At 51.9% G+C, this 14558-nt stretch overlaps 1 protein-coding gene across 1 annotated transcript; it reads left to right on the plus strand.

Annotated features, from left to right (window-relative positions):
• Window positions 1–11364: 11364 nt before the first annotated feature.
• Window positions 11365–14164, plus strand: DLX5 (distal-less homeobox 5). The gene is made up of 3 exons (XM_072851490.1): window positions 11365–11869; window positions 13040–13224; window positions 13514–14164. Exons 1-3 carry the CDS (start codon window positions 11515–11517, stop codon window positions 13844–13846), a joined length of 873 nt encoding a protein of 290 aa, XP_072707591.1. The 5' UTR covers window positions 11365–11514; the 3' UTR covers window positions 13847–14164.
• The last annotated feature ends 394 nt before the right edge of the window (window positions 14165–14558 follow it).

The raw sequence follows: 14558 nt of genomic DNA on the forward strand, positions 1-14558 counted from the left end.
TTCTCCACCTCAGCAGTGGAAGCTGAGAGTGCTGGCCTAGACTTGAGACCTGGATTTTAGGTGACTAAAATAAGGCAAGCTGCAAAGACCATGTTAATGAAGCTTACCAATCAGATTGTGTCGGATGTTCATGGGTAGAACCTTCAAACAAGACGAAAGAGGTTGCCTAAAATTTCAGCTGATTAGAAGAATGTTTCTAAGTCCCTATCTGCTGTAGGGGCTTATGCTACATTTGCCAGTGCTTGATTTAAACAAGAAAGTAGGTTCTGATTACTTTTTTTCAGCCAAAGTTGTCTTATAACAAGAACTGTAAATTTGGTTACTCAAAAATATTCCATGACTCGATTTGGGAGGTTTTTATCTTCAACTGTCCATACTGAAAAAAAAAGACAAAATAGCATGGAGTTCTAAAAAGTCCACACTGATGTTTTAGAACACATTTTCACTCTGTGTTTACAAAATTTCTTTCATTTCCTTTATACAGAACCAAAAACCTTAAAGAAACACTTGAAGCTGAAGTAAAATACTTAATTTCAGGTCAAGAAAAATGTATGTTTTACATGACCTGAAAAATTTGTCAGAATTTCTGATTTCTACAACACTCAATAATTATCGAGTAATCATTCAAAATAAGTTTTTAAAAGATCCATCAGACTTGCCAGTGAAATAAAATACTACCTAAGATGCCTGGACTTTTTGAAAAGTGGTTACCTCATATCAGCAATGGCTGAAAATTGGAAAGCAATATTGCTAATTTCAAGGGAAAGGTATTTTTCTGCAGTGATTTTGCAACTTATTTCTGCTACAGAAATGGTGGTAAGAAAAAATTAAATTTAATTTCTAAATAGATATTCAAGCAGATTAAAACTCCTCAGGAAATCTCTGAAGGTGCTGCTGATTTTGACTAAATAACATTCTTCGGATCTTTGCAATTTTGACAAAATATTTCCATTTGACTAGGAATAGCTCATTAGGCTTTCATTTGTGTAAAACATGCTCCCCAAAGTAGTAAAGAAAGTGGAAAATCATGTTTCACTTATGGTAAAATGGGGATATGTTTTAAAGCCTTTCAATTAAAATTTGGATTTCTTCTAGGAAGGTTGAATATCCTTTTTTCCCTGCATAAACAGGATTTTCACTGAAAGGAACTCTCTAAGATCTTCTGTACATTCATATATTTAAAAAGTAAGTCTATTACTATGTCAAATGTATCTCACTGGAAAAACCTATTGACTTTTCCATTCTATTGCTTTAATTTTCCACTACTCTTGTATGTTGGAATACTCCAGGTGGGTGCTGTGTGCGCTTCTGATTATGCTGTTGCACAGCAGGGAAACCTCTTATCTCAGACTGGTTGCCTGGTTGAGAAAAAAACACATTTAAGGTAGTAAACACAGCTGTGGAAGAAGTATTTTCTATTTCCTTGCTGTTTGTTTTAATGTACTAAAATGACATAATTATGGAAGTTTGCAAAAATGCCAAAATGTAAAACACAATAATAATTTGGTCTATGTGTTTCTATTATAGTCTATATGTCTTCAGATATAGCTTTAAACAGTCCAAGAAAATCTTTAGAAATGTCTTTTCTGCTTTCTACTCTGTTTTGCCCTGATAAATAAAATACAGAATTTCAGAGAAAATGAATTTAAAAGTAATCTCATGGTTACACTGGTATTAAGAAGTGTTCAAATCTTGTTCTTGCCATTTTTCATGCCAGCTTGGAACTTTTGGCTTGAAGATTTGTGTTTCTATTGTTTTCTTTTTGACTCTGTGCAAACACTTTAAAGATAGGAAATTTGCGATCTGTGGAAAAAAAAAAAAAAAGAATAGAAGTTTTGTAAATCTAACCACCGCAACTTCATTTGAAGAAAATGAAATCTGAACTCTGAAAGAGGACAATGCCTCTTTTTTTTTTTTTTCAGCTTGCAAATAAATAGAGTAATGCAATCCCTTTTATTTCCTATTTAAATGAGGCTGAAGCGTTTTCATCTGTGGTGTGTAAAGTCTGCTTTGCAAAGAATAAATTCAGAGCGCACACATTGTAAGTATTTGCCGAGAGCACCGAGCTTATATTGGTTGAGTAAACAGCACTGTAATATTACAATTATAAAAACAAAATGTGCAGAAATATGTGATCGTCACCTTTTTTTTAACACTCTATTACTTTCTGAAGTCCTAGTGGGAAAAGATTAAATGTGAAGCCCTGAATAAGGAGCTCGGCCACATTCGAGCTGCAACCATTCTCCATCACCTATTATTTCACCAAAAGAAGAACCAGATTTTGATAGAGATCCTTAGTCCAAACTCTGCCCGCAAACACCCGAAGCCATCTCTCCTGAAATCCTGTGTAAGATAACACTAATGACGTCCTGGCCACTTCACTCTATGGAAGATTTTGTCTTTTATATCACGATGTGTAAGCACACAAAGGGCTGCATAAAGTTCTTTTGACTGTGGCTGGAAAGACTCGCGCTGGCACCAGTGCGCCTTTGGATCACACTGTACCATCCTTTCACTCCATCCACAACTATTATTTCGCTGCCCAGAATTGTTGTAATATGACTGCCTCCCTTCATAATCTCTCCATTTTATCTAGTTTCTTTTCCAAAGCCAGAGAGGATAATTGTCATCTCTTGTATAACACAGCAAAAAGGCCGAGGACAGGCTTCAGGGTGATAGCTTTCTCTGCTCTCCAGTCCACCCATACCTTCTCCAGACTGTAAGTACGCTGAGGCAACAGCAAGCATAATGAGGATTTCCAATCTGGCTAAAATCAGTAACAAGTGCCAGAGGAAGAAGAGATTTCATGTCCAACTCATCACAGCAGAATCCTCCAGCAAAGTGGGATAGAGAAGAAAGAGGGCAGGTGAGAGCCTCTAAAGCATGGGTTCCAAAATGGGTAAGCTAAGGCAGAAGCTACAGCTCTGTGGTTTCAGGTATTGAACCAGGAGAGGGAGCGTGGGCACACAAAACATCCATCTACCCTCACTGAAACCAACGGGGACCCTTTCTATTGGTTTTAGCAGGACCTGGATCATGTTGGTGGTTTGTATCAGGTGGGTTCCCCATGGTGATCAGGGAAAAGGAAGAGGCAGCCATGCACACCTTGCTGTAAAGAGCTCTAGGGTTAACTGCTGGTCCTTCAAGTGATGAAAAGTCCCAAGCCCAAATCCAGGCATCGTCATGTGCCCACCATTTCTAACAAAAAGGGATTCTGAAATCAGGGTGATGGCACATTAACCATGAGGACTTTATTTGGCAGCATGTGAGAAAAAAAGTGGAATTTTTTATGAAACTGACAAAAGGTTTACTGAAAATATACAGATTTGAAGGCCAGAAGGGACCACAGCAATCATTTGCTCTAATTTCCCACACAGCACAAGCCATACAACCTAATTTGTCATGTCTGCATCATTTGTTCATCCTCTGCTTGATCCAAAGATCTCACATGGAAAGGGAGGCATCTTCATGAAAAAGTGCAAGTCATGCAGAAGCCATCATAACCCTTTGGGGTTTTTTCCAAAGGTTAATTTACCCTTTTTGAAAGAAGAAGAAAGAAAGATAAAACATGTCTTATTTCTAATCCAAATGTATTTTCAGCTAAATATCTTTAATGAAAATTCTTTTCTTTCTGTAGGTATTCACCCAGGTGGTACTTTACCTCAAAATACGTGCCTGCCTCAAAATCAGAAAAACACTTTATTTCTCATTCCCAAACCAAGGCATTTTCCTAATAATAAAAGAACTAGCAGGCTCACAGACGCACCGATGATACAGCCCCAAGAGCTATTTTTCAGTCACTGACTAGAGAACGTGATGAAGAAATCTGAGCTGAAGAAGAAAATAACCTCCATTTTTCCAATGAATTAAGAACTTCACAGGAATGTAAAATGAATCTTAAAGCAGAGCATCTTGATGCTTCTTGCAGCAGGGCCTCTTGAGGACAAAGATGTAATTTAAACATGGAGACAAGAAAAAGAGGAAAAGTCTTTTCCTCTACGCTTATGAATATGACGGTGACCTTACAGAGCCCCTTGAAGAGACAGCACTGACAACGCAGCCAGTGACATCCAGCTTCCCTGCAGGGCTGCTCACAGCTGCAGGCTGGTTCGCGAAAGATGAAGGAGGAGAAGGTTCCTCTGTGCTGCTGTCCTGGTTTTGGCTGGGATGGAGTTAATTTTCTTCCTAGCAGCTGGCATAGTGCTGCATTTTGGATTTAGGATGAGAATATTGTTGATAACACACTGATGGTTTAGTTGTTGCTAAGCAGTGCTTACACTGGTCAGGGACTTTTCAGCTTCCCATGCTCTGCCAGGGGCACAAGAAGCTGGGAGGGGGCACAGCCAGGACAGCTGACCCCAACTGGCCAAAGGGCTATTCCATACCATATGGCGTCAGGCTCAGTATAGAAACTGGGGGGAGTTGGCTGGGGGGCAGCAATCGCTGCTTGGGGACGGGCTGGGCATTGGTTGGTGGGTGGTGAGCAGCTGTATCACTTGTTCTTTTCTTGCGTTTTGCTCCCCCCTCTCATTGTTTTCCTTTTCATTACAATTTATTATTATTATTATTTTGTTGTTCCAATTATTAAACTGTTCTTATCTCAACCCACAAGCTTTCTTACTTTTGCTCTTCAGATTCTCTCCCACATCCCGGGGGGGGGAGGGTGAATGAGCGGCTGTGTGGTGTTTGGTTGCTGACTGGAGCTAAACCGTGATAGCTGCATAGGAAACTTTTAGGAGACCAAGTCTGGATTATGGCAGCGTACATTTTAGTGAAGGACATAAAAGCTAAGGCAGAAGATGAAATAAAATAATATAGTCCTGGAATTGCAGTCATGGGGAAAGTCTAGCATATACTTATTTTAAAAATAATAATAATAAGGCTAAGCTATAACTGAGGAACTGAACATGACGTGGGTTTTATGACAGATGCAAGTTATTAAGTAATTTTATAGATATTATCTACTGTGGTGTGTAGTCTCAGTAAGTACATATTGATAAACTTAATAGGCGAGGCCAGACAGACCATGTAACGTAAGTAATAAGGACAGAACCATATGACAAGAGATGTGCTTTCGCTATTTTGATCTTTAACCTGCAAGGTGTCCTGGCCCCTTGTTGAATGTCACTGCTCGTACTCACTGCTCGAGCAGCCTAATTGCTGTGTTTCATTTCTGCATCGATTTGTATGGTTTAACATTGCCTGATTTGAGCTGATTGCACAGGCATGCTAACCTCGCACTAAACTTAGCATCAGCTAAACAGGAGTTTTGGAGAGCTGGTCCTAATGCTGCCATCATCCACAAAACCTTCAAGGTCTAAAGTATAAAAGTTTGGCTGACCTCTGTAGGATAACACATATTAGGTCATTATTAAAAGAGCAAAAGGAAAATTGCAAGCTTAATTCCCAAGGTTTGTAGGGGAAAATCCGCATTGCCCGAGGGCCCCCACCGGGCAGGCTTCCCCGAGCCCCTCCGCCAGCAGTCCTGCCCTGCCCTCCCCTGCTCCGCTGAAAACACACCAAAGGGCCTGAAGAGCTACACCTCAAATTCTTTGACCGGTCATCTTTTAACAGGGACGTCAGAGATCTGGGAAAGCATTCCTGCAGCATTGGGATGCAAAGGGATTTATCTCACATCTGAAGTCCCACAGAGAGGCAGCGACCCTGCTCCTATCTGAGAGGCCGAGAAGTGAGTTACGGCTGAAGGAGATGTGACAGCAGGAGAGAATAAGCAGTGAACTGCTGTACTGGAGATGAATCAGCCCTCTTCCTTGAGGAGAAACTGCCTTTGGCTACTCAGAGCTAAAAGCTGCAGTAATAAATTTTAAGACCTGAAAAGATCATTACAGCCATCCAGCCCAGCTGCCCACTCATCCAGGACGCTGGATTTCATGAAGTCGTTCCCTCCTGCCCCTCCTGCCATCACGGCCAAGGTCCTTTCCTCCTCTGCTCTTGGTCGGAGGCCCTTCCCCGCATGCCAGCACCACCACCGCTCGACTGCGTGCCAGACCTCTGCAGCAACCCCCCGCCCCCGGCACCACAGCCGGGCAGCAAGGGCAGCTAGTGCAAATATTTTCTCGGGAGTGTTTCTGGCAAAGAGAGCTTTTACAGCCAGCTCTCCAGCGGTGCTGGCTCATGCTCTGCGTCAGAGCAGCACCTCCAGCAGCAGTTTTGCCTATGCAGCTCCAGGTCCATGTCAAACATCTGTTGTGGAAACCTCAGGCAACTGCGCAGGGAGCCATGCTCCTGCAGCTCTCACTGCTGACCAGAAGTGTTGATGTGAAGATGGCTCCATCTGGTTTGTGTCTTGTCTTCCTTGGAAACCACCAGGCCTCACATCAGTCGAAGTACCCACAGCTCCTGGAATAACAATGCCTGGGGAGAAGACAGGTAGAAGAACAACTCAGTTGGGAGAAGTAGGGTTTTCTGATGACGTTTCTCTGCTGTCCTCCATGACCTCAGAAAGAGGTCGGTGTTACACCACAATGGGAGCACATGGGCTGGAAATGGGAAAAAAACCTGGGACGTGCTTTTTCTTGAACATCCCGCCCAGCTCAGAGCAGGTCTTCTAAAGATGGATCACATCTGTGCTGAGCCCTTGAATCGAAGAACAACGGGAGTCCCCTGTCTGCCTCATGTGGATGGAACTCCAAAAGGGAAGAGAATGGGTGAGTTTGTAAAGTATTTCCCATTCTGGAGGGGCAGGCCATGGCTGGACTGTGACTGCCAGACAATGCCCTGCCTTGGGAAGGTTGCGGTGCATCAAGAAACATCTAAGCAACCCCACAGTGACCCTGGCAGGCGCACCCCAAGAGAGGAGGGAAGGGGGGCTCCAGGCAGGAGTCTTGCATCTCCAGGTGCCTCTTAACATCATATTGTCCCACACATTTGGCTCAGCCTGCTACAGCTAATGCCAACAGGGAGCCCTGGCTCCTCCCTTCAGTCGTGTTGGTGCAATTTGGGGGAAATAGGTGCAAATGTAAGCTCCTCATGTCAGCTCTTTGGCAAGTAAAAGAGACAGCCACAATTTGCCCTAAAAGGCAAATTCTAATTCTTAACATTGTACGTCATGGTTTTTATGCGCAGTGCAATTTACAGGCCAGACGAGCGAGGCCAGCGGAGCCCAGGCTGCAGCCAAGCCGGCAGTGAGTCCATCAGCCGTGGAAATGCCGAAGTGACAGGTTTGCTTCATTAACTAGAGGCCCGGTGTTTCCTGGGCCCGCACAAGCAACTGGAAGAGAAAAGGCTGTTCCAGGGCGGGAGATGACCGGAGCCGAGTGAACATTTCAGGATGGAGGGCAAAAACAACGCCTACCCCAGTGCTTGAGAGACCAGCGAGGCTTCAATCCCAAGGTCACACATGCATCCTTCCATCAACGCGAATGGTGACCTTCACAAGAACACAAAACCTCCTTTTCTTTCGGAGGGACGTAAGTTCTCCAAAGCAGAGCGTGTCATGCCTAGGTGGAGAAATGCCCATTTTCCTCTCCCTGAACCAGCTGTACCTGGAGCCAGAGGCTCTGCAGAAAGCTACAGAAATCTGAGCAAAAAGTCCTAGACTCTTTCCCTGGGTTTTCTGTCGGGTTTATTTCTCCTCCCCTGCTCCCAGTTGTTTTTTTCCAAAATCCTTTCCTGCATTTTTCCCTTTTATCACTGCCCTGTGAACATCCTTCCAGGTAGTTCACTAGCCCTCTCCACTGGATTCCCGCTAGCTTTTGCCCATACTGAACATGACAAGATTTTCACTTTGAAGCAGATGCAATTTTTCTTTGCCCAGCAGTAGGTGAGAATACAAGGACTTTCAGACCCTTTGCCTCTTCATTCTGAAAATAGTCCCCTAGGTAAACAAGTCCTAAGCCTAAGACGATGCACCGGAGCGCCAGGAAAGCCCTCAGTTGTCAAAGTTGTTTGGATATCACAGAATCACTGAATCATATAGGTTGGAAAAGACCTTTAAGATCATCGAGTCCAACCGTAAACCTAACACTACCAAGACCACCACTACACCATGTCCCTAAGCACCTCATCCAAACGTCTTTTAAATACTTCCAGGGATGGCGACTCAACCGCTTCCCTGGGCAGCCTGTTCCAATGCTTGATAACCCTTTCAGTGAAGTAAAATTTCCTAATATCCAGTCTAAACCTCCCCTGGTGCAACTTGAGGCCATTTCCTCTCGTCCTATCACTTGTTACCTGGGAGAAGAGACCGACCCCCACCTCGCTACAACCTCCTTTCAGCCTCCTCCAACCTCATCGCCATTGTCTGATGCTGTAAAACAAGAGTTAATCCATGTTTCCACTGTGGAGGGCTGTTTGGGTTTTTTTTAAAGAAGGGGAAAAAATTCCTTTCATTCTTTGCCAGCAATTTCCATGGAAATGGAGTTTCCAGCAAAAACTCGGTGCCCAAACGAGAATATTTTATCCAGAAAGTGAAAGATTTTCTCTGAACAATTGCAAGATTTCATCCAAAAGTCTGAGAGGCTTCATCCGAAATATTTCGCTCGTTGGCTGGAAACAAAGCACCGCCGAGCGCGGGAGGACGGAGAACCCTCTGCAAATCCCCCCGGTCTCCGGGCGGGCCTAGCGCGGAGGCTTCGGCCCGCGGGGACGCTCCCGAGCCAGGACCGGGGCAGGGCGGGGCGGCCGGCGGGCACCGGCCGGCGCACACCGCGCCCGTCCCTCCGTGGGGCTCGGCTGGGGGCCCCAGCGCGGCCCCCGCGGCAGCTCCCCGGCGCGGCCGGCCGGGAACAATCGCCGCGTTGTCCGGCCGCGGCCGCCGACCCGGCGGCTCCCGCGCCCCGGTCCCCGTGCCCTGCGGGGACAGCGCTGGCGGGCCCGCCCGGCTCCGCGGCCGCCGCCGCCGCTCAGTCTGGCCCCGGCGGGGGCGGCGGCGGCGGCGGCGGCGGCGGGGGGGCGGGCGCGCGCAGGTAGCGCGGCGGCGCTGCGCCCCGCGCGGCCACGCCGTGGCGCTCTTGTCACGGGCACGGCCGCCGCGCGCCTCCGACGTGGCCGCGGCCGCGGCGGCCCCGCGCCCTGCGCGCCGGTACCGGCGGCGAGCGCCGGGCCCCCTCCGCGCTTAGCGGGGCTCGGGCCCGAAGGGGCCGCGGCTGGGCGCGGGGGCCCCGGCAGCCGCTGCGGCGGCGCGGCGGGCATGTGCCGGTAAACAATGAGCGTATTGTGAAATAGAAAACAGACTCCGGCTCCCTCTGAAACGCTCGCTCCCCACCGGATGTGTTAAATAAAAACCGCTGGGGGAAAAAACAGCAGAAAGTCAAGAAAATCGGGTTCGGGCTGGGAGGGACGGGGGGCAGGAAACCCGCAAACAGGCGGATTTGTATGCCCTCGGCTCGGTAATCCTCGCACGGACGGCAACGGCTGCGGATGCCTTCAAAAAAAATCGGCTTGGGGGTTTTGCGGTTGTATCTGGTGCATTTCTGTCTCTTTTTTTCCCTTTTAATATCGAAACTTTTTTTTTCCCTTTCCCTGCCTTGCCTCTGAATAAAACAAGAGCAAACTTTCTCTGCTGCAGGAAGCCGATCCCGATTTCCCCGGTGAGCTGCACAAACAGACCGTCAGGACGGCTTGGCCGGGACCCGCCGCGGCTGCGGACGCTGCCGGGGCTGGGTGCGATACCAGCGCCCAGGTCCTCTCCCGTCTTCTCCCTTCAGACGGCACCTTCCTGCCCGGACGTGTTGAAGTGCAGTGCCCTGGAATTTATGACACAAAGGGACTTCCCCCCCCCACTTTCTCCCCCTCTTCATCTGCTTAAAATCGCCACCATCCCTTCCAACTGGATGCAAATGGGGAGCTTTAATAAACTTACTCCCCCCCTCCCCAGTCGTAAACATGCATCCCTCTCCGGTTCCTCTCTTTAGAAAAAAATACAGGGGGGGAGAGATATTTCCAGCAGATTTAAGTAAGTGATTCATATAATGAAATGCTTAGGGATTTGTTTAATGTGATTTTATATGAGCTGTGGACATTTCCAAAGCAAACAATAAGTTCAAGTACAACATGCATGGTTGTGTTACAAGTGTTACCCAGCTGGCTAGGCGATCTTCGGTGAGCAAACAGGCTAAATCTGGAGAGTAAACAACTTCAGAAAAATCTACAACTCCAGGTCACTGAAAACAGCCTTTTATTTGTTTTCCTTAGTGTCTAGTAAAATCTGATCCATTTTTTTGCAACGCTGCTGTGAAATTACCAGGGACGGGCATCACCAGCCCGTGGCTTGCCCCGGCCCGGCCGCGGAGCCCAGCGCCCGGGACCTGGGTGCGCAGACGGGCGCGGAAAACCGGGTGCTGGCGAAGGAGGGTGCTGCTGGTCGGGGTGCTGCGGCGGGGGGACACCCCCGCACAGCGCCAGGCACTTCTGGGGGTCTGTCACCCGGGAAGTGGGCTCTTGCGATGGCCTCCGAGTGGAGAAGCCCGGCGGCGGCGTCGCGGGGGTCCTGCCCACGCGGAGTTGAGCTCCCCTCGTGGCGGGCGTCTGACCCTGGGCCGGAGCCGGACCAGGCGGTGAGCATCGCCAGGAGGCGGTGAGGGGCGGCCACGCGTGGGGCCGAGCGGCCGCGGGCGCACCTGGAGGGGCGCCGGCGCTGCCGGGGGGGCCGGGGGCTCTCCGCCCGTGGGCGTCGTGCCACAGCCAGGTCGCCGTCCGCGAAAGCCGCGGGGTGGGTGTCCCTAGGCCGTACGGTGCCACCAGTGCCCTCAGCAGCTCCCCCGCACCCCCCACGGCAGGGCGTCCTGCGGGAGAGTCCCGCCTGGCTCCGGGCCGCGCTAGGGTCTTCGACGCAGGAAATGATGTAACAAAAATTCAAGATTTTGGGGGGGGTAATGTGATTTACTTTCTTCAACGCGGAGGTCCCGGACGGCGTCCCCCGGAGCGGGAGGACAACCCGAGCGAAACGAGCCCCGTCCGACGCTGACGGTTGTCGCCACCGGATCAGAAACCGCGTCGGGAAGCGGGAGCGCCCGGTGCGTTGCTCCCAAGCCGTCAGCGCAGCCGAGAGGGACCGCCGGCGGCTCCGAGCGGCGTGGCCGCGGCCTTCCCCGGGGCGCGGGGGCTGCAGGCGCGGGGGCACCGGGCTGCGCGCCCGCGGGGCGGCGGCGCCGGCCGAGCCCCCGCGCCGGCTGCGGGGGGGAGCCGGAAACCTCCCGATCGCCACGCTCGGGCTCGGAGATCGCTGTTGGTATTCACTTTAGAAGAGCTTGAATGGGACGGGTTTTTTTCCCCCCCTTTTTTTTTTCCTTCTTTTTTTTAAGCCGAAGCTTTGTTGTGCTAAACTAGTTGGACGAGTTAGGGTGTCGCTGCTCCCGATTGCTCTGGCCAATGGAACCCGATCCACCCTGCTGTGCGTAAGAGCGCAATTAAGGATTTAACCAAGCCTATGCTGCGCCCCAGCCAGCAGTCTGCCGGAGACAGACACAGCGCCGCAGCCTCCTCCCCCAGACATGTCTGCTTAGACCCGAGCAGCCCCAGCAGCCAGCCCCAGCCAGCCGCCGGCTCCGAGCTATGACAGGAGTATTTGACAGAAGGGTCCCCAACATCAGATCCGGCGACTTCCAGGCTCCTTTCCAGACGGCCGCAGCCATGCACCACCCGTCCCAGGAATCTCCCACTTTACCCGAGTCCTCGGCTACGGATTCCGACTACTACAGCCCGGCGGGGGGAGCCCCGCACGGCTACTGCTCGCCTACCTCGGCTTCCTACGGCAAAGCGCTCAACCCCTACCAGTATCAGTACCACGGCATGAACGGATCTGCTGGGAACTATCCTGCCAAAGCCTATGCTGACTACAGCTACGCCAGCCCCTACCACCAGTACGGCGGGGCTTACAACCGCGTACAGAGCTCCGCCAGCCAGCCAGGTGAGAGCCGGGGCCGGGGGCGTGCGGGAGCCTCCGCGGCCGTGGAGAGGCTGGGAGAGCGCGGCCCGGCAGAGCCCTGCTCCGTGGACCGCGGGGATGCAGCTTTCCCTGAACCACAGGGAGAAATCAATTTAAAAAATAAGAAGGGGGGGGGAAGAATTAAAGAAAGTTAAAAAAAAAAAAAAAGACGAAAACTGGGTCTGGTTTTCCTGAGCAGCCCGCACAATCTAGAACACAAATCCTAGGACTAGTGCCTTAGAGAAGCAAACGTCGGTCAGCTGCCCCTGGCCCCCACGGCTGCTTCCCTCCTCCTTCCCCGGCAGGAAGAGGGGGAAAAATAGCCGAGTCTTGTTGCGTGTCTCAAACTCAGGTTCGCGGCTGCAAAGAAAGTTTCCTTCCCCCTGTGCTGGAGGGGCGGGGGAGGAGACTGGGAGGGGGAGCCCAGCCGTGGCGGGGCTGCGAAGCCGGGAGGGCTTTTTACCAGAAAGCGCCGCGTTTTTAGCGCTTTCCATTTACTTCTTTGTAAGTTGCTGTGGGGAAAAAAAAAGAGGGGAACGGGGGGGGGAAACAAAAAAAGCAAGCCCGTAGCCAAGCCAAGCGGCTGGGGCTTGGCTGGGACAAGCGCGGCCGCGGCGGCGCTTGGGGACACGCCGGCGGCGGCGGGGGGAAAGGCGCGGGCGTGCGGGGGCAGCGGTCGGTGCCCTGGGTAGGTCTCCGCTCCGGGCCGGCCTCTTCCCAGCAGGGCACCAGTAATCCTCCCAATTCCCGCGGCGGGCGCGCATGCCCCGCGCTCCCGCCCGCGCCCGCGCAGCGCTGCGCGCCCGGCGCCGCCGCCCTCCGCGGAGGATGCCCGGGGCGGTCGCGGGAGGCGGAGCAGGGTCGGGGGTGGCCCAGGCCCGGCGCGGAGGGAGCGGGGCCCCCCCCGCCTCGCCGCGGGGAGCCCGGCGGAGGGTGCGCGGGGCCGCCGCCCGGCGGCGGGAGCCCCGGGGGGAGCCGCGGGGGCCCGTCGGGCCGGCGCCGCTGCCCTGCCTTGCACTGCCCGGCCCGGCCCGGCCCGCGGGCGGGACGCCGCCGCCGGGGGCGCGGGCTGCGCGGCGCGGAGCGGAGCGGAGCCGGGACCCGCGCCTTAACGTCTGCGTCTGTCTCTCTCCCGCCCTTGCGCCCGTGCAGAGAAGGAGGTGGCGGAGCCCGAGGTGAGGATGGTGAACGGCAAACCAAAGAAAGTGCGCAAACCCCGGACTATTTATTCCAGCTTTCAGCTGGCGGCGTTGCAGAGGAGGTTTCAGAAGACCCAGTACCTCGCCTTGCCTGAGCGGGCCGAGCTGGCCGCCTCCCTGGGGCTCACGCAGACACAGGTACCGCGCTCGGCTCAGCTCGGCTCAGCTCGGCTCGGCTCGGCTCGGCTCGGCTCGGCCTGGCCCGGTCCGGCACGGCACGGAACGGCCCAGCTCGGCCCGGCGGGCCGCAGAGTTCTGGGTCCCCTCGCGGCGCGGCGGGAAGGGCCGGATCGGGCCCCCGGAGGGGCCGGGAGGGCGGCGGGGAGCGGGTCCCTCGCAGCCGCGGAGCGCCGGCTTGCCAGGCAGGCATTAATGGTGTCGGTTTCCCTCCCCCCTCCCTCTTTCCTCCCCTCTCCTCTCCTCCCAGGTGAAAATTTGGTTTCAGAATAAAAGATCCAAGATCAAGAAGATCATGAAGAACGGGGAGATGCCTCCGGAGCACAGCCCCAGCTCCAGCGACCCCATGGCCTGCAACTCTCCACAGTCACCTGCGGTTTGGGAACCTCAGGGCTCGTCCCGCTCCCTCAGCCACCATGCCCACGCACACGCTCACCCTCCAAACTCCAACCCGTCCCCTGCATCCAGCTACCTGGAGAGCTCCGCTTCCTGGTACCCCGCTGCCAACTCCATCAACTCCCACCTCCAACCCCACGGCTCCCTACAGCACCCGTTAGCGCTGGCCTCTGGGACAATTTATTAGAGTCTGACCCTTTTTTCTTTTTTTTTTTTTGGTTGTTCCTTGGACTCCTGTGTTTTACTGTTAAGGAATAATAACGAAAGGAATGCATATGGGGGATTTTTAAAAGGGAAAAGAAACAAACAAAAAGATTAAAATGTGTAAAGCTTGTGCATGTAACTTATTGCATTTCAAAGGAAACCCTTTTTTATACAATACGGACATTTTTTGGCTCAGCTGTGGACACTATCAATGGTGCCTTGAAATCTATGACCTCAACTTTTCCAGAGACTTTTTTTCAATGTTATTTTAACCCTGTAAATAATTGTAGATAGAGGAATTAAACTGTATATTCTGAATAAAATAAAATTATTTCGACCACGAGAAACGTTTCCAAATTACCCCTTCTCCTATTAATAAGAGAGAAAAAAATAATAACGCCAATTTGCTTGCGGAGAGCGAGCGAGGAAAGAGGGATTTTTGAGGGGCCCGATCCTGAGCGCTCACGTTGGGTCGCCGTGCCGTGCCGTGCCGTGCCACCGCAGCCCGGGCGTGTTGGCAGGATCTGACCCTTGCAGGTCCCCGCGGGCGAGCCGAGGGGCGGCCACGCTCCGTCCCCGCTGGAAAAGGGGCTTCTGCAGGACCGCGGACACCTTACCGCACAGTGATCTAAGCTGAAGGCAAGGCTGCCCGTCCTAACGCTAGAAAGCAAATCTCGCGCCTTAAGCCGCCCTGA

Source organism: Ciconia boyciana, chromosome 2 (assembly GCF_034638445.1).
Source record: "Ciconia boyciana chromosome 2, ASM3463844v1, whole genome shotgun sequence".
Lineage (NCBI taxonomy): Eukaryota > Metazoa > Chordata > Aves > Ciconiiformes > Ciconiidae > Ciconia > Ciconia boyciana.

Coding starts and splice junctions, on each gene's coding strand:
- DLX5 (XM_072851490.1), top strand. CDS start 11,515: ATGACAGGAGTATTTGACAGAAGGGTCCCCAACATCAGATCCGGCGAC. Junction 11,870..13,039: donor GAGCTCCGCCAGCCAGCCAG/GTGAGAGCCGGG, acceptor GCGCCCGTGCAG/AGAAGGAGGTGGCGGAGCCC. Junction 13,225..13,513: donor TGGGGCTCACGCAGACACAG/GTACCGCGCTCG, acceptor CTCTCCTCCCAG/GTGAAAATTTGGTTTCAGAA.